Source organism: Gadus chalcogrammus, chromosome 15 (assembly GCF_026213295.1).
Source record: "Gadus chalcogrammus isolate NIFS_2021 chromosome 15, NIFS_Gcha_1.0, whole genome shotgun sequence".
In the NCBI taxonomy this organism is placed as follows: Eukaryota; Metazoa; Chordata; class Actinopteri; order Gadiformes; family Gadidae; genus Gadus; species Gadus chalcogrammus.
Genome location: NC_079426.1, coordinates 2,045,403 through 2,071,055, shown reverse-complemented (window position 1 = coordinate 2,071,055; position 25,653 = coordinate 2,045,403). Strand labels below are relative to the sequence as shown.

Sequence of the window (25,653 nt, the reverse complement as noted above, 5' to 3'; positions counted from 1 at the left end):
CGTGTGTGTGTGTGTGCCCCCGTGTGTGTGTGTACCCCCGTGTGTGTGGACGAGGTCACTCCTCTGTGTGTGTGTGTTCACCAGCTCCCGGACGGGTCAAGAGCAGAGAAAGAGAATAAAGGATACCTTAACTTAACTCAACTTAACTTCATTTAAATTAAGTAAAATTTAAATGAACTGGGGTGCTGGTGTCACATCAAGGCCCTCTGCCGCTCTGTTCTTCCTCTGCCCTCCCCGGATCACGACCGGATGTGTCGGCTCTTACTCGTCCCCCCCCCCCCCTGACCTGAGACGGGCCGGTTCCCGGACTCAGCGACAGGGCCTTCTTCTGAGGCTTTGACTGCTGTGCTCGTCAGAAACACATGTACTGGAGGCCCTCATTCAGGCTCAGATGAAAGCCGTGGAGGGCAGCAAAAGAATCCAAAGGTTCCCGGTGAACGGCAGGTATTTACTGAACAGAATCCCTTTACGTCAGAAGAGAACAACTAGCTCCGCTAACGTCAGTGCTTGGGGCTTCTTTTGTTGCTCGACAGCAAACCCAAGGCCTTGGAGCGCGACGTCACAGAGATGGACCCTGCACTCCGGTTAATGCTGCAGGAGAAGGAGAGGGCTGTGAGGACGCTGCAGGAGACTGTGGAGGTATACTCACAGGCATGGCACACACGCACACACACACACACACACACACACACACACACACACACACACACACACACACACACACACACACAGACACACACACATACACACACACACACACACAGACACACACACACACACACACACACACACACACACACACACACACACACACACACACACACACACACACACACACACACACAGACACACACACACACACACACATCTGGCACAGAGGCCCCACTACTTCCTGTCTGGGACCGGAAGTAGGCCCGATCAAAAGTAGTGAAAGTGAAAGTATGTGATCTACTACTCACACATGCTCCTCCTCATCTCCACCTTCTCTGTCCTCTCATTGGTCGATCATCCGCTCCCAACAGCTTCTTCTACTAAAAGTAAACTCTAAAGATCTATGCTCTAAACATGCCAACAGAGGCATTTTCCAATAGCGAGAAATCCATAAAGGTTTCGCGTTTCCTGGTTTAAGGAGATTATGTTTTAATTTGATTGCATTTATTAGTTAACCATGTTCCTCAAGCCTTGTAAGATCAAAGAGATACAAAAAGCTGTTGTTCCTCCATAACATTAATTAATGATGAACATAAACATTAATGTGTAATGTACGACACTAATGAATACAATCCTAGATAAGATAGAGAGGAGAGCAGAGATAAGAGAGAGGAGGAGAAGAGAGAGGAGAGAAGAGAAGGGAGAGGGGGAAGAGAAGAAAGGAAAGGATGGAGGGGAGAGGAGAGGAGAGAGGAGAGAGGAGAGAGGAGAGAGGAGAGAGGAGAGGAGATGATGGAGAGGAGAGGAGAGGAGAGGAGATGATGGAGAGGAGAGGAGAGCTGACCAGACAAAGTCACGGTACTCACACACATGGGGAGTATCTTTACATGCAGTCACTGTGACCTTTGTGTAAGTGTGTAACACAAGTTGGGCTGTTGTAATTAGGAGATTAATTTACTGGATCATCAACTACAAACCGTTACATTTCTTCAATGATTTAAAACGTTCCATCAATCTCAGATCATCAAAATTAAGGGTTTAGAAATAAACAATTTTATTTTTTGAATCATACTTTTTTTATTACAGAAACAGTATTTAGACTGAGCACTATTTGACTGGAATGTATCTATTTCCCTGAAATGATCCATTACAATTATAATGTATGCCTACACATAACAATATTTGCCTTTTATTTTTATTAAAATCAAAAAAAAGAAAAAGTGCAAGAACATTGAATTGTTTGGTCATTACATGATCAGAAATTAAAACCTATAGAACTGTTACATTTTTTTATTATGTATACATGTTAATCCTCTAAACATGTTCTACATAACTGCAACAAATTTTATATCTTTAAACATGTAAAATAAATAAAAGGAAAACAGACACATAAATGGAGTGTAATATAACCCTTTATAAAGGGTTATATTACACAACTGCAGGGTTAATTCTTACAAATATTCTCCTCGTTAAATGACAGCAGTATGACATTAATGCAGATCTCCCAGTTCTCACATAGTAGAGATTCTTATTCTATTCTAATTCAGGAAACAACATTAGTTGTTTTGGTCGTTTGATTATTTTATTATCAAACAAAGGTCCTAGTCTGTTTGATTGACAGGTGAGATGATCAGGGGGGCAGAGTTTATCCCTTCATCACGATACCATTGACCGAGGATTGGATAGAGAGGCTCAGTGAAGGTGCAGCCAGTAGCAGAGTAGATATGAACCCTGGCTTCCACATCATAGAAGGAGACCAGACCCTCATCATAATCAACAAACACCCCCACCTTCTGGAGCGCAGCTCTCAGAGGGAGACGGACATCAGGGTTATCACTAAATACCAACCCATCCTCGTAGTACCAAAGAGTCCAGTAACCCGTCTCAGGGGTCCACTCTGTCTCACCTTTTCTGTTGATGGACTCTCTGGCCACTCCTAACCACCATTCAGTCTTGTCTTTAACCTGGACCTCAAAGTAAAATCTCCCTGAGGAGAAGCTCTGCCTCGTGAGAACAAATCTATACGTTGTAAATCTCGTATTGTTGTCTGGGAGTTCAATCACTTCACCTCCATCATATACTTGTTTCCCATCCTCAGACAGGATGAGCTTGGGATGAGCTGTATCAGGATCCAGAGTCACATCTACTTCATACTTCTGGACCCTCTTCAGTTCAGCATCATCAGGCAGCTTCTTCATCTCCATGTTCAGTGTCTCCTCCAGCTGATCCAGGGATCTCCTCAAGGTCCCTACGTATGACGGAGGACGGACCTCCACCGTGGTCCAGTCCCTGGTGGTTGGAGGATCCTTCAGGGATCTGAAGGCCTGGAGGAAGTGGAGGTGGTCTTTAGTGTGTGAGAGCCGCTTCACCTTTGAGCTTCTATTGGTCAGATCTTCTATTTCCTGCTCCAGCTCTTTGATGAGGTCTTCAGCTTGTTTCATTGTGGATTTCAGTTTCTCTTTAACAGTTTGGTTGAATTCATCCCGGCCCTTTTCAACACAGCCTATCAGAGTAGTGAAGACCTGCCCACCATGGGCTATCTCTCTGTCTGCGTCTTTGTTGCTCAGTTCTACTCTGTCTTTGATCTCCTTAATCTTTTGTTTTCTCTCCTGGATCATCTGCGGAACTTCAGCCCCTCTCTTCCCCAGCTGGACCGTCTTCACTTCATATTCCTCCTTTAGAGGTACAACAGGATGGGACTTGTGGTCTGCCTCTGTGCAGAATTGACACACACACACCTGTTCAGTCTGGCAGAAGAGCTCCAGAAGTCGGTCGTGTTTCTTACACATCCTGTCTTCCAGACGGTCCATAGGCTCGACCAGCCGATGTTTCTTCAGCCCAGCGACTCTCTGATGTGGCTCCAGGTGGGTTTGGCAGAATGAGGCAGAACACATCAGGCAGGACTTCACAGCCTTCTGCTGGGTCCCAGTACAGACGTCACAGGGAACTTTTGCTGGTTCAACACAAGGCTGCTCTTCAGACCAGGAAGTGTTAACACAGGCCATTCCTAGACACAGACGACAAGGTTTATGTATTGAGCAATTATATATTTCTAATTCAATAACAGGAAGAGAGGTTTTAACTTCTCCTCAAAGTTGTGTTGTTTTACTCACCTAGTTGTGACTGTTTGTCCGACTATTTGTTCTATAATGCGGATTATTTTCTCACCTAAAAGTGAGAACTGCTTCCACATCGGGTGGCTTTGGTTTATTTGAATGTTAAGTTTTGTTTCCTCAATATGACGTCCTCTCCTCTCATCCCCTAACACCTGGCTCCTCCCCTAACACCTGGCTCCTCCCCCAACACCTAGCGACCTCCCGTAACACCTGGCTCCTCCGCTAACACAGTCAGAGCCAACTAACACTTGCAGCCGTGCAGCAGTTAATTTCACTGAAGTAAAAATTGGTTTACCTAGAAAATTCACAAATGATAAGACGGAAGACTTAATGTATTGTTTATAACAGTATGGTGGGGATATAACCTCGCCCCCCCCCCCCTTCCTGATACAAATATTCCTTCACTTGTCATATTACAGTCCTTAATAACTGTATGGAGAAATCAAAATGCATAATATTAATGATAATGAAGTAATAATATTAGGAGATAATTAAATAAAAATTATATATATTTTTTGGTTGTTGCGGCTGTGGACCGACGGCCCGCCCTCATATGTAAACCCTCCTTGTGTGTTTTACATTTGTATGCAAATTAGCAGCAGCAGGGAAGGGTTGGACGGTGTTTAAGGATATTATCAGGTTTCACAAAATGGCAGACAAGAACCCAATAGCACGACAAGAGAAACGGTTCAGGTGAAGAAACAGTGTTTATTCCAAGCAGAGGTCAAACCAGGGAGTCAATCCGTGTAGCAAACAAATCCAGTAGGAGCCGCTTCACCTTTGAGCCAAAGTTCCTTTCCTCCAATTCCTCCTCAACCATGGCTGAGATAACCCCAACTACAGTCTCATTGGGGAAATACAAGAGAGGTCAAAGAACCGACGTGTGATGCGCAGTCGAGGCTGGTGATCAAAAATGTCGGTGGGGCACAGTAGGGGGGGTACAGTGTGAGTGCATCCTAATAGCCCAGAATGAAACAGCCTAGTGACGCCACTGGTGTCAACAAGGCGAGATGCCGACCGATGCGCTCGCTAGCTGGTAGGTAGCCACGGTGCCACCTACCTCCACGCCCCCACCTGTGTGTGTGCCCCCGTGTGTGTGGACAAGGTCACTCCTCTGTGTGTGTGTTCACCAGCTCCCGGACGGGTCAAGAGCAGAGGAAGAGAATAAAGGATACCTTAACTTAACTTAACTTATTATTAAAAACAATAATTGTAATTGTTTGAAAACATCTTTGAAAACACACACACGCACGCCTGCTCACACACACACGAACGCACACACCCCTCCCCCCCCCGTCACCAGAGCCCCCACCCCCCAAACTTCCCACCCCCGCGTCACCTGCCCCCCCGACAGGGTCAGACCCATCACGGCCCTCTGTCGCTGCTTCCTCCTCTGCTCTCCCGTGCCGCTCTGTTCTTCCTCTGCCCCCCCCCCCCCCCCCCCCCCCCCCCGACCTGGTTGTGAGACGGGCCGGTTCCCGGACTCAGCGACAGGGCCTTCTTCTGAGGCTTTGTCTGCTGTGCTCGTCAGAAACACATGTACTGGAGGCCCTCATTCAGGCTCAGATGAAAGCCGTGGAGGGCAGCAGAAGAATCCAAAGGCTCCCGGTGAATGGCAGGTATTTACTGAACAGAATCCCTTTACGTCAGAAGAGAACAACTAGCTCCGCTAACGTCAGTGCTTGGGGCTTCTTTTGTTGCTGGACAGCAAACCCAAGGCCTTGGAGCGCGACGTCACAGAGATGGACCCTGCACTCCGGTTAATGCTGCAGGAGAAGGAGAGGGCTGTGAGGACGCTGCAGGAGACTGTGGAGGTATACTCACAGGCATGGCACACACACACACACACGCACACGCACACACACACACACACACACACTTCCGACTCACACACACATCCAGCACAGAGGCCCCACTACTTCCTGTCTGGGGCCGGAAGTACGAGCGACCAAAAGTGAAAGTATGGTTGTTGTTGGGTTGTTGTATATCTGAGATTAATTTACTGGTTCATCAACTACAAACTTTTACATTTCTTCAATGATTTAAAAAGTTCCATCAATCTCGAAATCATCAAAATAAGGGTTTTAGAAATAAGGAATTTTATTTTTTGTAGTACACTTTTTTTATTACACTTTTGGAATGGAATCTATCTATTCCCCTGAAATGATCCATCACATGATAAGGCAGGCCTTCTTTTTATTAAAATCCCAAATGTATGACATTGGATTGTTTTGTCATTCAATATTCTTATATATATTCAATTTTCAAATTATTATTTATACATGTTAATCCTCTAAACATCTTCTACATAACTACAAGAAATTGTATATCCTTAAACATGTAAAAGAAATAAAGGGAAAACAGACACATAAATGGAGTGTAATATAACCCTTTATAAAGTGTTATGTTACACAACTACAGGGTTAATTCTTAAAGATATTCTCCTCGTTAAATGAGAGCAGTATGACATTAATGCAGATCTCCCAGATCTCACATAGTAGAGATTCTAATTCTATTCTAATTCAGGAAACAACATTAGTTGTTTTGGTCGTTTGATTATTTTATTATCAAACAAAGGTCCTAGTCTGTTTGATTGACAGGTGAGATGATCAGGGGGGCAGAGTTTCTACCTTCTTCATGATCACATGGATCGAGGATTGGATAGAGAGGCTCAGTGAAGGTGCAGCCAGTAGCAGAGTAGATATGAACCCTGGCTTCCACATCATAGAAGGAGACCAGACCCTCATCATAATCAACAAACACCCCCACCTTCTGGAGCTCAGCTCTCCGAGGGAGACGGACAGAAGGGTCATCACTAAATACCAACTCATTATTGAAGTACCAAAGAGTCCAGTAACCCGTCTCAGGGATCCTCCAGGTCGGATCTTCTCTGTCGATGGACTCTCTGGCCACTCCTAACCCCCATGCAGTCTTGTCTTTAACCTGGACCTCAAAGTAAAATCTCCCTGAGGAGAAGCTCTGCCTCGTGAGAACAAATGTATCCTCTGTAAATCTCTTAGGGTTGTCTGGGAGTTCCTTCTCTTCTTCTCCATCATGTACTTGTTTCCCATCCTCAGACAGGATGAGACTGGGATGAGCTGTATCAGGATCCAGAGTCACATCTACTTCATACTGCTGGACCCTCTTCAGTTCAGCATCATCAGGCAGCTTCTTCATCTCCATGTTCAGTGTCTCCTCCAGCTGATCCAGGGATCTCCTCAAGGTCCCTACGTACGACGGAGGACGGACCTCCACCGTTGTCCAGTCCCTGGTGGGTGGAGGATCCTTCAGGGATCTGAAGGTCTGGAGGAAGTGGAGGTGGTCTTCAGTGTGTGAGAGCCGCTTCACCTCTGAGCTTCTATTGGTCAGATCTTCTATTTCCTGCTCCAGCTCTTTGATGAGGTCTTCAGCTCGTTTCACTGTGGATTTCAGTTTCTCTTTAACCGTTTGGTTGAATTCATCCCGGCCCTTTTCAACACAGCCTATCAGAGCAGTGAAGACCTGCCCACCATGGGCCATCTCTCCGTCTGCGTCTTTGTTGCTCAGTTCCACTGTGTCTTTGATCTCCTTAATCTTTTGTTTTCTCTCCTGGATCATCTGCGGAACGTCAGTCACCGTCTTCCCCAGCTGGACCGTCTTCACTTCATATTCCTCATTTAGAGGTACAACAGGATGGGTCTTGTGGTCTGTCACTGTGCACAACAGACACACACACACCTGTTCAGTCTGGCAGAAGAGCTCCAGAAGTCGTTCGTGTTTCTTACACATCCTGTCTTCCAGACGGTCCATAGGCTCGACCAGCCGATGTTTCTTCAGGCCAGCGACTCTCTGATGTGGCTCCAGGTGGGTTTGGCAGTAAGAGGTAAAACACACTAGGCAGGACTTCACAGCCTTCTGCTGGGTCCCAGTACAGACGTCACAGGGAACTTCTGCTGGTTCAACACAAGGCTGCTCTTTTACTCGTACGGTTGTTCTATACTGAGTAGCCAGCTCTGATAAGAAGGTATTGACCCATAAATCAGGTCTTGTATGGAAAATCTCGTTGCAAATAGGACATTTGTACTGGACTTGTTCATCCCAGAACTTTGTAATACAGGTTCTGCAGAAGTTGTGTCCACATGTGGTGGTAACTGGACTGTTGAACACATCCAGACAGATGGAACATGAAAAGTTCTCTTCAGACCAGGAAGTCTTAGCACAGGCCATTCCTAGACACAGACGACAAGGTTTATGTAATGAGCAATTATAGATTTCTAATTCGATAACGGGAAGAGAGGATTTAACTTTCTCAAAGTTGTGCTGTTTTACTTACTTGTTCTTACTGTCAGACTTTTTGTTCCAAAATGCGTTTTATTTTTCTCCTGAACGGTTGAACAGCTTCGACGTGGGTTGCTTTGGTTTCGTTTCCTCAACATGACGTCCTCTCCTCCCCTAACACCTGGCTCCTCCCTTAACCCTTGGCTCCGCCCCCATGAACACACTCAGACTTTGGTGCATTCACGCACTGTGTAGGCTACTTCAATGCGTTGATGTTTTCTCTTCTTTGCGGCATTCAAATATGTTCAACTTGGGCTTGGGCCTTCCTCGGGATCCTCTCTGCTCCTCTGCCCCCACACTAGCCCTCCGCACACGGAGCACACTAGCTCACTCAGAGCAGGACTTTCACTTCCCTAAACATGTTATCTGTGATGGGGCTCCTCAATGTTTCTATATACCGCCCCTCCCTCTGAACGTCCACGGGGCGTCCGGGGGCTACTGGTTAAGGAGGTGGACCGGTAACCGGAGGGTGACTGGGTCGAGTCCCGACCGGTAGGTGAGCTATGTGGACGGGGGGAGTAGTTGTGCAGCACTCTCCTCCGTCCTCGTCCACAGAGGAGGTTCCCTTGAGCAAGGCACCTGAAGCCCCCGGGCTGCACTGCGGCCGCCCACTGCTCCGGGAACGCTGGGGTACCCCCCGTGTGTGTGTGTGCCCCCGTGTGTGGGGACAAGGTCACTCCTCTGTGTGTGTGTGTTCACCAGCTCCCGGACGGGTCAAGAGCAGAGGAAGAGAATAAAGGATACCTTAACTTAACTTAACTCCATTTAAATTGGAGGAATATGTTTCCAATGTTCTAAATGGGCTGTAGACTGGCAACAGACAGTCCACAACGATATTAAAAACAACAATTGTAATTGCACCTGACATCTTTGAAAACACCCCCCCCCCCCCACCAGCCCTCCAGACCAGACCCACCAAGGCCCTCTGTCGCTGCTTCCTCCTCTGCTCTCCCATGCCGCTCTGTTCTTCCTCTGCCCTCCCCGGATCACGACCGGATGCGTCGGCTCTCACTCACCCCCCCCCCCCCCCCCCCCCGACCTGGTTATGAGACGGGCCGGTTCCCGGACTCAGCGACAGGGCCTTCTTCTGAGGCTTTGTCTGCTGTGCTCGTCAGAAACACATGTACTGGAGGCCCTCATTCAGGCTCAGATGAAAGCTGTGGAGGGCAGCAGAAGAATCCAAAGGTTCCCGGTGAATGGCAGGTATTTACTGAACAGAATCCCTTTACGTCAGAAGAGAACAACTAGCTCCGCTAACGTCAGTGCTTGGGGCTTCTTTTGTTGCTCGACAGCAAACCCAAGGCCTTGGAGCGCGACGTCACAGAGATGGACCCTGCACTCCGGTTAATGCTGCAGGAGAAGGAGAGGGCTGTGAGGACGCTGCAGGAGACTGGTGGTATACTCACAGGCATGGCACACACACACACACACACACACACACACACACACACTCACATCCACACACACACACACAGACACACAGACACACGCACACACGCACACGCACTCACACAAACGCACACACACAAACATACACACACACTTCCGGCTCCCACACACATCCGGCACAGAGGCCCCACTACTTCCTGTCTGGGACCGGAAGTACACGCAATCAAAAGTAGTGAAAGTGAAAGTATGTGATTTACTACTCACACATGCTCCTCCTCATCTCCACCTTCTCTGTGCTCTCATTGGTAGATTATCCGCTCGCAACAGCTTCTTCAACTTAACGCAGGGGTGGACTGGCCATCTGGCATACCGGGCATCGTCCCGGTGGGCCGTTGACCCAATGTGGGCCGGTCCGGTCCGCTATGTTTTCTTTTTTCCTCTCTCTCTAAATTCCCTCCAATTGGGCCGGCCAATGGGCTACAGAGAGCTAGCAGTGTGTTGCCAGCATCGACGCATATTATTGGTCTATGTTTGTCATTGTCAATCAATCATGGGCTGACTGGCTCAGAGAGCCCTGACAGTGCTGTCAATCACAACACAAACCAGGGTGGGCGGGACCTCATGGCATGGGCCGGAGTCGCGGGAGTCGGTACGGAGCTGAAAACGCCCGGGTGGTGCTGAAAAACGGCGACTTAAGCCTCTGGAGATGGAAGTTAAATGTTCAAAATTGACAGACCTATTTGGTGCCGGGGTCCACACCCCAGCAGGTGCTGCTGCGCCAGGAGACGAGCGAGTGGAGGCATATATGCTAAGTAACGTTAGCCTGGGGCTAGCTAAGCTACATTTTGAGACATGTCCAAAACAAAGTAGAAAACGTTTTTACATTGAATGTGATGTGACCTAATTAACTGCATACTTGCGACAACATATTAGCCCAGAGTTGAAGGGCTGTGATTGTTGGTAGTTGTGGTTGATTTTGTTTAAATAGGCCGAATTGTGATATTATGGGTTATTATGTGACAGATCTAATCATAGCTACATATATAGTCTAGGTGACCTTGGGTGTCTTGAAAGGCGCCTCTAAATTAAATGTATTATTATTATTATTGTTCAGATGATTTGGCTAAGCTAGCTAACAGCTGCTAACGTTAGCAGTCTCTTGTTGCCATAGCAACAGTAAACATTGACATGGACTAATGAGCTGTAAATAGAGATGCAGAATCAAGCTGTATTGTAAATACAGATGTGACACTTTGAATTTTAGCACAAAATACAAGTAAATAATTAGTTTAATTTGCAATATTTGCCATTGAATTTATTGTAATCTTTCAATTCATTTATTGTTTACTGAGGTGATGACTATTTCGAGAGGAATGCAATATGTATGTTTAAAGGTTTATGTGAAGAAACATACTATATGTGTGATAAAATGACAATTGGTTATTCATAAATGTCTCTTTATATTCTCTGCTACCATCATCTCCTGTCAAACAGGTTTTCCTCTTCTTCTTCTTGGGGTTTATCGGCGGTTGGCATCCACAACTTGGTGCATTACCGCCCTCTTCTGATCCAGTTAATGAATCAAAACAAAAATATCCAAACACTCACTCATTCACACCTTCTTTCTACTCTATATCCTATCATATAACCCTGTTTCTCTCAAAAAGCCAAACAATACTTTTATACAATTCCTCTTCATTAATCTTAAAATATTTTCCAAAGTATACTCCTGCATACCCAATTCTCTCAATTGATTTTTCATACTTTCCCTCTCCATCCCATAACCACTACAGTTCATTAAAACATGTTCCACTGTCTCCTCTACCTGGCACCCCTCACATAATCCAGTGGGGTGTTTTCCTATCAAATTCATTGTTTTATTTAGTGCACTGTGCCCCAACCTTAACCTTATCAAAATTGGCTCATCCTTCCTCTGACCACTATACCTTATTTTAACATTAACACTTTTTTGAATATTATATAAATATCTCCCTTTCTCCTCACTGTCCCATTTGTCTTGCCACATCTTGTTAACTTTTCCCCATATCAGGCTTTTAACTTCTTCCTTACTTAAACTGATATTCCTTTCTACTTTTGCCTTCTCCAATGCCTTCTTCGCCATCTTATCGGCTTTCTCATTTCCCTTCACCCCTACATGAGCTGGAACCCATAAAAAATGTATTTGCCTCCCCTGCTGAACGATTCTCGTAATTGACTGTAGAACTTCATACAACAAACCTTGGCGACTACTTGAATAAAAAGACCTCATACTTGCCAAAACTGATGCTGAATCTGTACAGATCACAATTTTTTCAACTGTACTTGATTCCACCCATTTTAATGCGACCAGCACCCCCAACATCTCCACTGTATAAACGCTTAAATTATCTGATGTTCTTCTATTAAACTCTATTCTTTCTGATGGAACAGCTACTCCAAACCCTGTCACTCCTGTCTCAGGTTGTTTGGCACCATCTGTAAAAACATGAACATACTCACTGTGCTCTATAAGAAGATGAATATTAAAAACACTAGCCAGGTCAATCCGTTCTCTCTCTCTCTTCTTTATATCCAACACAAACCAGTCCACCTCTGGCCACACCATCCTCCATGGCGGCATTATTGGATATACCACTGTTGGACTAAGCTTCAATTCACCCACACCAAACTCTTTCGCTATATCATTCCCCACCCGACCAAAATGATTCCTCTCACCCTTCCCATAAACCCAGCACTCTTTCAACACTCCTTTTGTGGGGTGAGACTCACTGGGCCCTCGCAGATTAGCCCAATAGTTCCCCATCAAATGTTTCCTTCTCAACTCCAGTGGCATTTCCCCCATTTCTACCTGCAGAGCAGGCACTGGTGATGATTTAAAAGCCCCACTGCATACCCTTAATGCCTTGGCCTGAATCACGTCCAGCCTTCTCAAGAGAGACACTGAGGCTGACCCATCCACTACACACCCATAATCAAACACAGATCTAATCATAGCTAAATATATAGTCTTTAAAGCTGAACAGCTCGCTCCCCAATCCCTACCAGTCAAACATCTCATCACATTCATTACCTTTTTGCATTTATCCTCTATCTTCCTAATATGGTCCGCCCATGTTACCCTAGAATCAAAAATAACTCCCAAATATTTAAATGAGCCAACTCTTTCCAACTCTTTCCCATACATCCTCAATTTCATCCCATCCTCAATTCTTTTCCTAGTGAAAAATACAGTTTGAGTTTTCTCTACCGAAAATCTGCACCCCCAGTCAAATCCCCACTCTGTCACCCCATCAACTGCAGACTGGACTTTACTAATAATATGCATCACATTTCCTCCCCTTTTCCACAAAGCCCCATCGTCTGCAAACAGAGAACTTCCTATATCCTCTGGCACCTTTGAAAAAACATCATTTATCATGATTATAAACAATAAAGGACTAATTACACTTCCTTGGGGAGTGCCATTCCCCACCATATACTTATTTGACAATTCAGACCCAAACCGGACTTGTATGTCTGTCAAACAAAAAATTCTTTATCCAGTTAAAAACCCTTCCACCTACCCCCATCTTGTACAACTTAATTAACAAACCTTCCTTCCACATCATGTCATATGCTTTTTCGATATCAAAAAACACTACCACCACTGACTCTTTGTTTGCCTGTGCTTTCCGTATCTCATCTTCAAGCCTTACCACTGCATCCATCGTATGTCTCCCTTTTCTGAAACCACTTTGACCACTTGTCAACAACCCTTTCTTCTCAAGCTCATACGTTAACCTTTCTGTCACCAATCTCTCCATTATTTTACATATGTTAGACGTTAATGCTATTGGCCTATAACTAGAAGGTGTACCTGGATCTTTCCCTGGTTTCCTAATCGGAATCACCACCGCTTCCTTCCATACACTTGGTAACTTTCCCTCCACCCATACTCTATTATATAGTTCTAACAATTTTTCCATTCCTCTTTCTCCTAGATGTTTTAACATTACATAGCTCACCTGATCTCCCCCTGGAGCTGAGGGCATCGCTTTTTTAATTGCTCTCACAAGCTCTGCCATTGTAAATCCATCATCTATTTTCTCTAGTATCTACTCTCCTAACTAGCACATCAGGATAATTACTCAAAGTAATTTCTCTTCTCCTTCTCCCTTCCACTGTCAACTGATCAACACTATGCACCTTAGCAAAAGGTTTGGCCATCAAATCAGCCTTATCTTTATCACATATTGCAGTTTGCTCCTCTAACGTAATCACTGGGTACTCCCACTCTCTTCTATCTCCTCCCATCTTCCTCATCATTCCCCACACTTCTCCTACCGGTGTTGTTCTTCTTATCTTACCACAAAACTGTCTCCAGCTTACCCTCTGTGTTCTCTTTGTACCTCTCTCTACCAGGGCCTGTGCCCTCTGATACTCCACCAGACTGTCTCCAGCTGACCCTCTGTGTTCTCTTAGTAACTCTCTTTACCAGTGCCTGTGCCCTCTGATACTCCACCACACTTACCACCAGACTGTCTCCAGCTGACCCTCTGTGTTCTCTTAGTAACTCTCTCTACCAGTGCCTGTGCCCTCTGAGGTCTGATACTCCACCAGACTTTGTGTATTATGCTCTCTTTTGACTTTCTTAAATGCTTTGTTTCGGGCTTTAACTGCCTTGGAACACTCCTCTGTCCACCAAGGAACTAACTTCCTATCCCTTCTACTTTTACTTCTTGGAATGGATTTACTTGCTGCAGCAATAATTGCTGATGTAACACTGTTATTTACTGTGTCTATATCTCCACTAGTAACAACTGAAACCATAACTTCTTCACTGACCAACTTAAATGTACCCCATTCTGCTTTACTATACACCCATTTCTGAATTCCATTTCCAACATTCACTTCTCCTCTTCCTCCTACTGAACAAACTAACACATCGTGGTCACTACCTAAAGATTTACCTGTCAAAACCTCCCAGTTACTGATCCCTGCCAAACTTACTGACACCAACGTCAGATCCAACACGGACTCACTACTTGTTCTTATATCCATCCTTGTCCCCCTCCCATCATTCAAACAAACAAGATTATTGTCCTCCATTAACTCTACAATCACTTTCCCATTCGTGTCTGTGTGATTCCCTCCCCACATTGTGTTATGAGCATTGAAGTCTGCACACCATATTATCCTGTGTCTTTCTATACCTTTAATCCTAACTAGTTTATCATTCTCTAACCTTTGACATGGATTATAGTAATTAACACCAACAAACTCCTCTCCCCCTCCCATACCTCCACCACTATATACTCTTGTTCCGTTCCTATTTCTAATACCCTGTATGATATACCTAGCTTAATAAATGTTACCCACCCTCCACCAGCCCCTTCACCTCCACTCCTGTCTCTTCTTATACCTACATATCTATAAATAACTCAATCTAACACTGGTTTCAAAAACGTTTCTTGAATGCGTATTACTTGTGGTTTTCCTTTCATTTCTCTTAAAAAATATTTAACCTCCCGGCCATTAGCCACCCAGCTCCTAGCATTCCACTGTAGGGTTCTCACCATGGTTATGATGTTTTCTCACCGGCTCCTGACTACTCTGTGTATTTATCTCAGCTACCAAAGCCTCCCATTTTAACCCTTCCATCCCCATATAACCTTTGGCTGCCTTAGCTATCGTCTGTATGCTCGTTGTCTTTGATGTGGAGTCTCTAGTGGAGTTCATCACTGCTGCCACAAACATCCCCACCTGCTTCTCATCTCCCCACACTTTGTTCCATCGTGCTGCTCTCCCACCGACTCCCTTGTCACTTCCCTTCCACCTCCCCAGGCTGCTACCATTCCCTGACTCTTAGCACCGTGCCTCTGTTTTACCCCCTTCACTGCCTCTGCACAGGTCCCTTTGTCCAACACCTTTACCTTCTGAACTGCAACTTCCTCTTTCATTATTTCACAGCCTCCAAAGTGACGACATGTTCACCCCCACAACTACAACACTTTAACTTGGCCCCCTCACACTTCCCATACTCATGATCCCCTGAGCGTTTCGCACACCTCCTCTTTTCCTTACAGATTTTAGCGATGTGCCCAAATCGTTGACACTGAAAGCACCTCATTGGCTTAGGAATGTAAGCCCTCACATAGAAACACAGGAACCCTAGAAATACTCTATCTGGTAATACTTCTCCTTTAAGCTCCACCAATACAGACTCACTCATTTCCTTTTCAGGGCCCCTTGTCATCCTCTTAATACTAATCACGTCTATGCCTTTGGCCACCAAGTTCTCTTTAATCTCCTGCTCCTCAATATCCAGAGAGATTCCTGTTATCACCCCTTTGCAACGTTTCTCTCTCTGCAATCCAACCTGCACCACCTTCACCACTTTGTTAACACCAACCATTGTTAGATTCTTTGTCAGAACTACCTGAAGCTCATCCGAGCAACCGATCAACAGATTTCCATCTCCTAAAACCCTAGCAAACTTTATATCACCGCACTTTCCTGTCAACTCCTTTGTTAGCTTTAACGGGTTCATTTTCCCTATACCTCCCTCCTCAGCAAACCGGACTATCATTTTGACATCTCCCTTTTTCTCAACCCCCTCCTCCTCACTTGAGTCACTCACCGTCTCCGTTTCGATTCCATCTACACTATTAAATGTTCTCGCTCTTTTAACATCTTTTCCTTCTCTTCCCTGAATCTCCTCTTCTCTTCCTTCCTCGCTACTACTACTGCCTCTTCCCCTACACTGCCCCTTTTCTCCTACCTCCCTTACCCCCCTCCCCCTACCTTTACTCCCTTTAGTCATCCTATACACTAGATAGAAAAGACGAGAAAAATTATAAAAGAGAAAGAAAAGAAACGGCACCTTTCCGGACCTATACAGGTCGTTGGTCGGAACCCGCCTCGAGAACACCACCTGACTCTAACCCCCACCAAGTGATATCCTTTTCCTTTATTTCCTATGAACCACAATCACACAAGTGCAACAAAAAAGCTCAAAAAAGTTTGTCTCTACAACCGGAGCAGCAGCTTCTCGAGCAGCGACCGACCGCGTTCCCTCGCACACCTCCTCCCAGGTTTTCCTCACCTTCTAGAAGTTATTCTATGATGAGAGAGAGAGAGAGAGAGAGAGAGAGAGAGAGAGAGAGAGAGAGAGAGAGAGAGAGAGAGAGAGAGAGAGAGAGAGAGAGAGAGAGAGAGAGAGAGAGCTTCTCTTGACTTTGTGAGTTTATTATGCAACTTGTTTTGCCTCAGATTGAAACAAAAGGTTTGATTATGATTATTTCCTGGTTGAAGATTTTCACATTGATTTTAATTTCAAACATTTGCATATCTTTTAAGTTAAATGAACAGTTATGCAGGTAGGCCGAATTACAGGTCTGAATAGATATGCATTCTCATATACATGTGTGTGCACATGTATACATACATGTGCACATACACGTGTATGAGAAGTATATGAGAAAAAAAATTCAATTCTCTATTTATGCTTTCATAATGACTGAGTCACCGTTAAAACAAATTGGTTTCAGCTCTAATGCTGTTACTGTCTGTAATATGTTTCTATTTAGATTATTTGTCAGGAGAGTTTGTTATTATTGTCCGAGTCTGGTTTTAACTAATGCTGGGCTTACACCAAACGATTTTCACAGTCACAGACTAATAACTGCAAGAGAGGATTTAGCGTTGGATCATGTGTGATATTTAACAAGGGTTTTGTAGTAGATATGGCGGGTGGAGATGCAGCAGCCACAGGATGTCTGTTAACTTCCTGTTCGGGTTTCACACCTTTCTTGTCAGCAGCACAAGAAACACAAACTTGAAAAACAAAAAACGGTACTATTATTCGGATATACAGGGTTCTTCCCGTTCGTCTCGTCCCACCCCTAGTGCTAATAATGGAGTGGGCTGGTCTGGAGAGAAAATGCCAGGGCTGAATTTTTCTCCCCAGTCCACCCCTGACTTAACGTAAACTCTAAAGATTCATGTTCTAAACATGCCAACAGAGAGTTTACAAGGCATTTTCCAATAGCGAGAAATCCATAAAGGTTTTGCGTTTCCTGGATTAAGGAGATTGTTTTAATTTGATTGGATTTATTAGTGAACCATGTTCCTCAAGCCTTGTAAGATCGAAGAGAAACATAAAAGGTGTTGTTCCTCCATAACATGCAAGGTGTGCAGCTCCTTGCATGAGTTCTGTTGTACCACATCTATTTTAGATTCACCAATCTAAATGGGGTGACCTTTGACATTGTCGTACATCACTTAATGCATAATGTACGACAATAATGAACACAATCCTAGATGAGCTAGAGAGGAGAGCAGAGATAAGAGGAAGAGGAGAAGAGATGAGAAGAGAGGAGAGCTGACAAGACAAAGTCACGGTACTCACACACATCTTTACGTGTAGTCACTGTGACCTTTGTGTAAGTGTGTAACACATGGTGGGTTGTTGTATATTGGAGATTAATTTACTGGTTCATCAACAACAAACTTTTACATTTCTTCAATGATTTAAAACGTTCCATCAATCTCGAAATAATCAAAATAAGGGTTTTAGAAATAAACAATTTTATTTTTTGTATCACACTTATTTTTACAGAAACAGCATTTATACTGAACACTATTTGACTGGAATGTATCTATTCCCCTGAAATGATCCATTACAATGATAATGTAGGCCCACGCATTACAATATTTGCCTTTTCTATTTATTAAAATCACAAGTGCAAGAACATTGAATTGTTTTGTCATTCAATATTCAGAAGTTAAAACCAATAGAAATGTTAAAAAATATTATTATTTATAAATGTTTATCCTCTAAACATGTTCTACATAACTGCAACTAATTTTATATCTTTAATCTTTTAAATCTTTAAGCGTAAAACAAATAAAGGGAAAACAGACACATAAATGCAGTGTAATATAACCCTTTATAAAGGGTTATGTTACACAACAACAGGGTTAATTGTTAAAGATATTCTTCTCGTTAAATGACAGCAGTATGACATTAATGCAGATCTCTCAGATCTCACATAGTAGAGATTCTGATTCTATTCTCATTCAGGAAACAACACAAGTTGTTTTGGTCGTTTGATTGACAGGTGAGATGATCAGGGGGGCAGAGTTTCTACCTTCTTTATGTAAATCTGTGCTGAGGATTGGATGGAGAGGCTCAGTGAAGGTGCAGCCAGTAGCAGAGTAGATATGAACCCTGGCTTCCACATCATAGAAGGAGACCAGACCCTCATCATAATCAACAAACACCCCCACCTTCTGGAGCCCAGCTCTCAGGGGGAGACGGACAGAAGGGTTATCACTAAATATCAACCCATCATTGTTATAGGAAAGAGTCCAGTAACCCATCTCAGGGGTCCACACTGTCAGACCTTTTCTGTCGATGGACTCTCTGGCCACTCCTAAACCCCATGCAGTCTTGTCTTTAACCTGGACCTCAAAGTAAAATCTCCATGAGGAGAAGCTCTGCCTCGTGAGAACAAATGTATACCTTGTAAATCTCTTAGGGTTGTCTGGGAGTTTCTTCCTCACACCTCCATCACGTACTTGTTTCCCATTCTCAGACAGGATGAGCTGGGGATGAGCTGTATCAGGATCCAGAGTCACATCTACTTCATACTGCTGGACCCTCTTCAGTTCAGCATCATCACGCAGCTTCTTCATCTCCATGTTCAGTGTCTCATCCAGCTGATCCAGGGATCTCCTCAAGGTCCCTAGGTACGACGGAGGACGGACCTCCACTGTGGTCCAGTCCCTGGTGGGTGGAGGATCCTTCAGGGATTTGAAGGCCTGGAGGAAGTGGAGGTGGTCTTCAGTGTGTGAGAGCCGCTTCACCTCTGAGCTTCTATTGGTCAGATCTTCTATTTCCTGCTCCAGCTCTTTGATGAGGTCTTCAGCTCGTTTCACTGTGGATTTCAGTTTCTCTTTAACCGTTTGGTTGAATTCATTCCGGCCCTTTCTAACACAGCCTATCAGAGCAGTGAAGACCTTCCCACCATGGGCTATCTCTCTGTCTGCGTCTTTGTTGCTCAGTTCTACTCTGTCTTTGATCTCCTTAATCTTTAGTTTTCTCTCCTGGATCATCTGCGGAACTTCAGCCTCTATCTTCCCCAGCTGGGCCGTCTTCACTTCATATTCCTCCTTTAGAGGTACAACAGGATGGGACTTGTGATCTGCCTCTGTGCAGAACTGACACACACACACCTGTTCAGTCTGGCAGAAGAGCTCCAGAAGTCGTTCGTGTTTCTTACACATCCTGTCTTCCAGACGGTTCATAGGCTCGACCAGCCGATGTTTCTGCAGGCGAGCGACTACCTGATGTGGCTCGAGGTGGGTTTGGCAGTAAGAGGCAAAACACATTAGGCAGGACTTCACAGCCTTCTGCTGGGTCCCAGTACAGAAGTCACAGGGAACTCCTGCTGGTTCAACACTAGGCTGCTCTTTTACTAGTACAGTTGTTCTAATTTGAGCAGCCAGCTCTGATAAGAAGGTATTGACCCGTAAATCAGGTCTTGTATGGAAAATCTCATTGCAAACAGGACATTTGTACTGGACTTGTTCATCCCAGAACTTTGTAATACAGGTTCTGCAGAAGTTGTGTCCACATGCGGTGGTAACTGGACTGCTGAACACATCCAGACAGATGGAACATGAAAAGTTCTCTTCAGACCAGGAAGTGTTAGCACAGGCCATTCCTAGACACAGACGACAAGGTTTATGTATTGAGCAATTATACATTTCTAATTCAATAACAGGAAGAGACGTTTTAACTACTCCTAAAAGTTGTGTGCTTTTACTTACCTAGTTGTTACTGTCTGTCAGACTATTTTTTACAAAAATGTGTTTTATTTTTCTCCTGAAGAGAGAACTGCTTCCACGTCGGTTGGCTTTGGTCTCTATGAACCGTAAGTTTTGTTTCCTCAACATGACGTCCTCTACTCTCCTTCCCTAACACCTGGCTCCTCCCCTAACACCTGGCTCCTCCCCTAACACCTGGCTCCTCCCCTAACAACTGGCTCCGCCCCCACGGTACACACCCTGAATGTTGAAGCATTCTTTAAAGGCTGCCTACAATGCGTTGATACGTTCTCTTCTTTGCAGCATTCAAATATGTTCAACCTTAAAAAGACTGGACACAGTGAGTCCGGGACAAAAAATAAGTTTGTGGGTTATTTCATATTAAGTTAACACTGGTAGTGATATAAGGCTTCTCTCTCAGATTCTACCGTCATAAAACCACTGAGTCATGCGACTCGGGGTATAGGGCAGACGAACCAGACCGACGAGTTCACCTTCAGTCAGAGCCAACTAACACTTGCAGCCGTGCGGCAGTTAATTCCACTGAATTAAAAATAGGTTTACCTAGAAAATTCTCAAATTATAAGACGGAAGACATAATATATTGTTTTCCTGATCCAAATATTCCTTCACTTGTCAAATTGCAGTCCTTAACTATATAGAAATCAAAATGAATAATATTAATGATAATGAAGTGATAATATTAAGAGACAAATAAATATAAATTCTAACTTTTTGTTGTTGCTGTGGACCGACGGCCCGCCCTCATATGTAAACCCTCCTTGTGTTTTACATTTGTATGCAAATTAACAGCAGCAGGGAAGGGTTAGACAGTGTTTAAGGATATTGTCAGGTTTCACAAAATGGCAGACGAGAACCCAATAGCACGACAAGAAGAACAGTTCAGGTGAAGGAACAGTGTTTATTCCAAGCAGAGGTCAAACCAGGGAGTCGATCCGTGTAGCAAACAAATCCAGTAGGAGCAGGCAAAAAGGAAGGTCCAAAGTCACATTTACAGTCCAAACAGGCAGGTCGATACACGAGCAGGCAGGTTCAGGATCAGAATCAGAATTAGAAGACGCGGGAGAGCTAGGTAACACACTAGACAATCTGGCAGAGAGCTGAGGGAAATGGACCGGTCCATATACTGAGGGGCTGATTAGCTGATGAGGAGCAGGTGAGTATGGGGGTGGGGCCGGCCAGGTGAATGAAAACAGCAGGTAATGCAGAGCAGGAGGGAATGGCAGAGTCTGAAATGACAGGAGTTAGTGCGGCAAAACAGGAAACAGACAACTGAAAAACTAAAGCCTTGCTGAAGTTGTGACAGATATAGTTGGTGATGGAACAGGTAGGGGTTAGACAGTGTTTAATGATATATGTGGTAATGGAACAGGGAGGGGTTAGACAGTGTTTAAGGATATATGTGGTGATGGAACAGGGAGGGGTTAGACAGTGTTGGAGGATATATGTGGTAATGGAACAGGGAGGGGTTAGACAGTGTTTAAGGATATATGTGGTAATGGAACAGGGAGGGGTTAGACAGTGTTTAAGGATATATGTGGTAATGGAACAGGGAGGGGTTAGACAGTGTTTAAGGATATCGTCAGGATTGGACTAGGATTGTTTAATGATGTGGTAATGGAACAGGGAGGGGTTAGACAGTGTTGGAGGATATATGTGGTAGTGGAACACACACACACACACACACACACACACACACACACACACACACACACACACACACACACACACACACACACACACACACACACACACACACACACACACACACACACACACACACACACACACACACACACACACACACAATAATAATAATAATAATAATAATAATAATAATAATAATAATAATAATAATAATAATAATAATAATATAACACGGCCAGGATCGACCTCTGCTCAGGAATCAAGTGAGTGAAGCGTTCCCAAAGTGTCTCATGTTCAGGGGAAATCCCTTTCTCCTCCATGTCGTGGTTCATGTACTTCAGGGAGCCAGAGCCAATGTTCGTTTCCCCCAATTCCTTCTCAACCATGGCTGAGATAACCCCCACTACGAGTCTCGTTGTGGCAGTACAGCAGCACGGTTATCCAAATAACCGATCGTACCGATAACGCCATCGGGGTGGCGACCACCCTTGCCCACGAGATGGGGCACAACCTGGGCCTGTCTCATGATGCTCCAGGCTGCGTCTGCCGGTCCTCCCAGCCCCAGAGCGGCTGCATCAAGGCCCCGTCACACGGGTAGGGAGATCACCTGCCTCCTCAGAGCCCTCAGCACCACACGCGACGCCACAATAAGAGCTACTCCATCCACGTTTATCTATTGTATATATTTTAACAGTCTGCTGGTTTATTATCAGAAAAGCACAGACCTTTTGTAACAGTTTAACCTCAGTTAAACTCGTCTCTAGCTCTTAAAGTTGAAACTTGGTGAGCGGTGTGTTTCTAACAACCTGGCCCTGAACATCACCAAGACCAAGGAACTCATCCTGGACTCCCGACGGAGCAGAGCCCCCCCTGCCCCCCCTGTACATCAACGGTGACGGTGTGGAGCGAGTCCACGTCCTCTGCTGATCCCTCCTGGTCGGTCCACACCTCGGCGCTGGTCAACAAGGCCCAGCGGCGGCTACACTTCCTGAGGGCGCTCAGGAGGGAGCATCTCAAAACACGGCCGCTGGTGACCTTCCACCGGTCCACCGTCGAGAGCCTGCTGACCCACGCTGTGTCAGTGTGGCCCTCAGGCTGCACGGAGGCCGACAGGAAGAGACTGCAGAGGCAGTCACTGGCCGCCCTCTGCCTTCCTGAAGCACCATCTACGGCTCCCGCTGTCTCAGCAGGGCCAGAGGCCTCCTGAAGGACCCCCCCACCCCGGCTACCGTCTCTTCAACCTGTGGCCCGTCTGGCAGGCGCTTCAGGTCCATATAGGCCAGAACAAATAGACTCAGGAACAGCTTCTCTCCCAAAGCTGTCACCATACTGAACTCAGACCTGCACTGATGTTTGTTGTCTGATTGTGGTCTTTACTGTGTATTTAAGTTTGAATGTGTATTTAAATCTTTATTTCATTAAATTTTTATTGATATTATATATTGCTTTTGTATATTATTATATATTATATATTCAATAACATGTGTGCACTTTTATGGAGCTGCTCATTGCATTTCGTTGTACTTGGTTCAATGACAATAAAGCTTTCTATTCTATTCTATTCTATTCTAAAGAAGAAATAAATTGTTTATAACTTAAAGGGGGCCTATTAGGCTTTTCCGTTTTTTCCTTCTCCTATTGCGCTTTGCATATGTTTTGGGGTATATAAATGAGCAAGGCACGTTTTATTACTCTGTTTTCTGGGAATAATTGACATATGCAGAAACCAAAAACCAGCCGTTTTTTCGTTTTTTCGTTTTGTCAAAAAAACGAAAATCAAAATGTAAGTTTGTTTATTCGTTTTTTGGTTCTTCTTAACAAAACGAATTTACCACTCAATATCTGGTTTCCGCCGGTGGGCGGGTCCTCTTATTGGCTAGTGTGCTTCGTTGCCCTGTGCTCTTCAAAATAAAAGTTCTTCCGTTTGATAATGTCGACAAAAATATTACTGTATTATAGACACTAGCAGACACAGAGGACCAAACCACCCACAGTCAAGACTGACACGGCTTCAAATAACAATAATAGCATTCATAATCATTTGAAAATTAGAACTTCTGAAGTTATGATGACTTCAGTGCAGTTGATGTTTAGCCGCAGTTAATACATTCAGAGTAGACCTGAGGGCTTTACTACGACATCATTGTCCGGCTCTGAACTCTGCGCTCTGTGCGCGTTCACATCAAAGGAGCTGCGATCGCGGGCTGCTGATTTCCTCACAGCCTGAGAGCTATGAGGAATACAAGTGATCACAACACATTTCTGACAGCTGAAAATGGCGCATTTGTTGACCTTTATCCATTTACAGTAAACAAATAATTTTTTCTTGTTGAAAGATATTTTATAATGTTTTCATAGTATTATTTACTGATGATCTGATGATCTGTGTTTACAGAATGCGAGTGCGTGTTATATTGAAAGCGAGGCTGGGTGTGCCTATGAATATAGGCTACAGTGAGTTTTTTAAGGTGCTGTACAAGCAAATCATATTGTCTCCTCTGTACAGTGACAGGGAGTGTAAAGTAACCTACTTCATTCAATATCGAATAGGCTACTGTAGCCTACACTATGTACAAATGGTTTTCCTCTTTGCTCATGGCAGTTGTGACAGTCATTTTAACGTGTCAGCAGGCAAGCTTCACTCTTTCCAGGATGCATTATGCGTTGTCCTATAGCCTACTTGGAACATGTTTTGGAATGGATGTATAGTAGAGTATATAAATTTGCTCATAACAGGCCAGCTGGAATACAAAGCAAACTCTTTGTATTCCAGCTGTTTTTTTTGTGATGTTTTACGATGTTTCAATGTTGCGTTGGTAATGTGTTAGACAGCTTAGATGTTCTTAGATGTTTTGTTAACCTGATTCCTATCCCACTCTGTTTAAGTAAAAGTGTGCTACTGCTGCAAAATCTCTTTGCTTTTGTTTTTTTCTGTAAATGGATAAAGGTCAACAGATGCGCACAGTCTCACCAATATGCGTACAGATCTCACGGTTTGACACTTTCAAAATGCGTGCAGTAGTCCTACATACGCCAAATGACCATTTCGCGTGCATATGATACGCAAAACCCAGCATTAACTACTGTGGAGAGCGGATGCGTCCATTTCGCGTGCATATGATACGCAAAACCCAGCATTAACTGAATGGGAAATGCAATATTTTAGGACAGATTCCTAAAACAGACACCATTAAACGTGTTTCTAATGACATTTCTAGCGAGAAATGTACTTTTTCCTTGAATAATCTTCAGTCAGTGAATGTGTATGATCTTTATTAATCTTTATTATCTGAATGGGAAATGCAATATTTTAGGACCGATTCACGGTTAAACGTGTTTCTAATAACATTTCTAGCGAGAAATATACTTTTTACGTGCATAATCTTCAGTCAGTGATTGTGTCTGATCTTTAGTTTTATAGTTATAAGGAAGATTTTATCGGCTCGCTCGCATGTTTCAACGACGTCAGGTTGCTAGGGACGCTGCTTTCGCTAAACCAGCAGCTCACGTGTTTTCTGCGTTTGTGTTATTAAACCGTTACTTTATGTAAATTTTAATGATATTGTCATAACCACAGGCGAGGTAGTGAGCGAAGTAAGCTTGATAGCAGGTTTATTGGATTCCACAATCGGACAGGCAGGCACAGCTCCACCGGAAAACTACAACAACCAAAACTCCCGCCCGGAAGGAAACCCCCGGA

The 25,653-nt window shown here is 44.4% G+C and overlaps 4 protein-coding genes across 4 annotated transcripts in view; all 4 read right to left on the bottom strand.

Moving 5' to 3' along the window:
• The window catches only part of LOC130404346 (E3 ubiquitin-protein ligase TRIM39-like), a 50,359-nt gene that overhangs the window by 8,006 nt on the left and 16,700 nt on the right, over positions 1-25,653 (bottom strand). The window lies entirely within an intron of this gene.
• Positions 1,991-3,853, bottom strand: LOC130404348 (zinc finger protein RFP-like). The gene is made up of 2 exons (XM_056609025.1): positions 3,765-3,853; positions 1,991-3,658 (listed from the first exon to the last, which is right to left on the bottom strand). The coding sequence occupies exon 2, from the start codon at positions 3,654-3,656 to the stop codon at positions 2,253-2,255; it is 1,404 nt and encodes a 467-aa protein (XP_056465000.1). The 5' UTR covers positions 3,657-3,658; positions 3,765-3,853; the 3' UTR covers positions 1,991-2,252.
• On the bottom strand, positions 5,719-8,301 carry LOC130404345 (E3 ubiquitin-protein ligase TRIM39-like). Its single transcript, XM_056609022.1, has 2 exons — positions 8,080-8,301; positions 5,719-7,975 (listed from the first exon to the last, which is right to left on the bottom strand). Exons 1-2 carry the CDS (start codon positions 8,180-8,182, stop codon positions 6,348-6,350), a joined length of 1,731 nt encoding a protein of 576 aa, XP_056464997.1. The 5' UTR covers positions 8,183-8,301; the 3' UTR covers positions 5,719-6,347.
• On the bottom strand, positions 9,248-19,771 carry LOC130404349 (zinc finger protein RFP-like). Its single transcript, XM_056609026.1, has 2 exons — positions 18,979-19,771; positions 9,248-9,434 (listed from the first exon to the last, which is right to left on the bottom strand). Exons 1-2 carry the CDS (start codon positions 19,761-19,763, stop codon positions 9,344-9,346), a joined length of 876 nt encoding a protein of 291 aa, XP_056465001.1. The 5' UTR covers positions 19,764-19,771; the 3' UTR covers positions 9,248-9,343.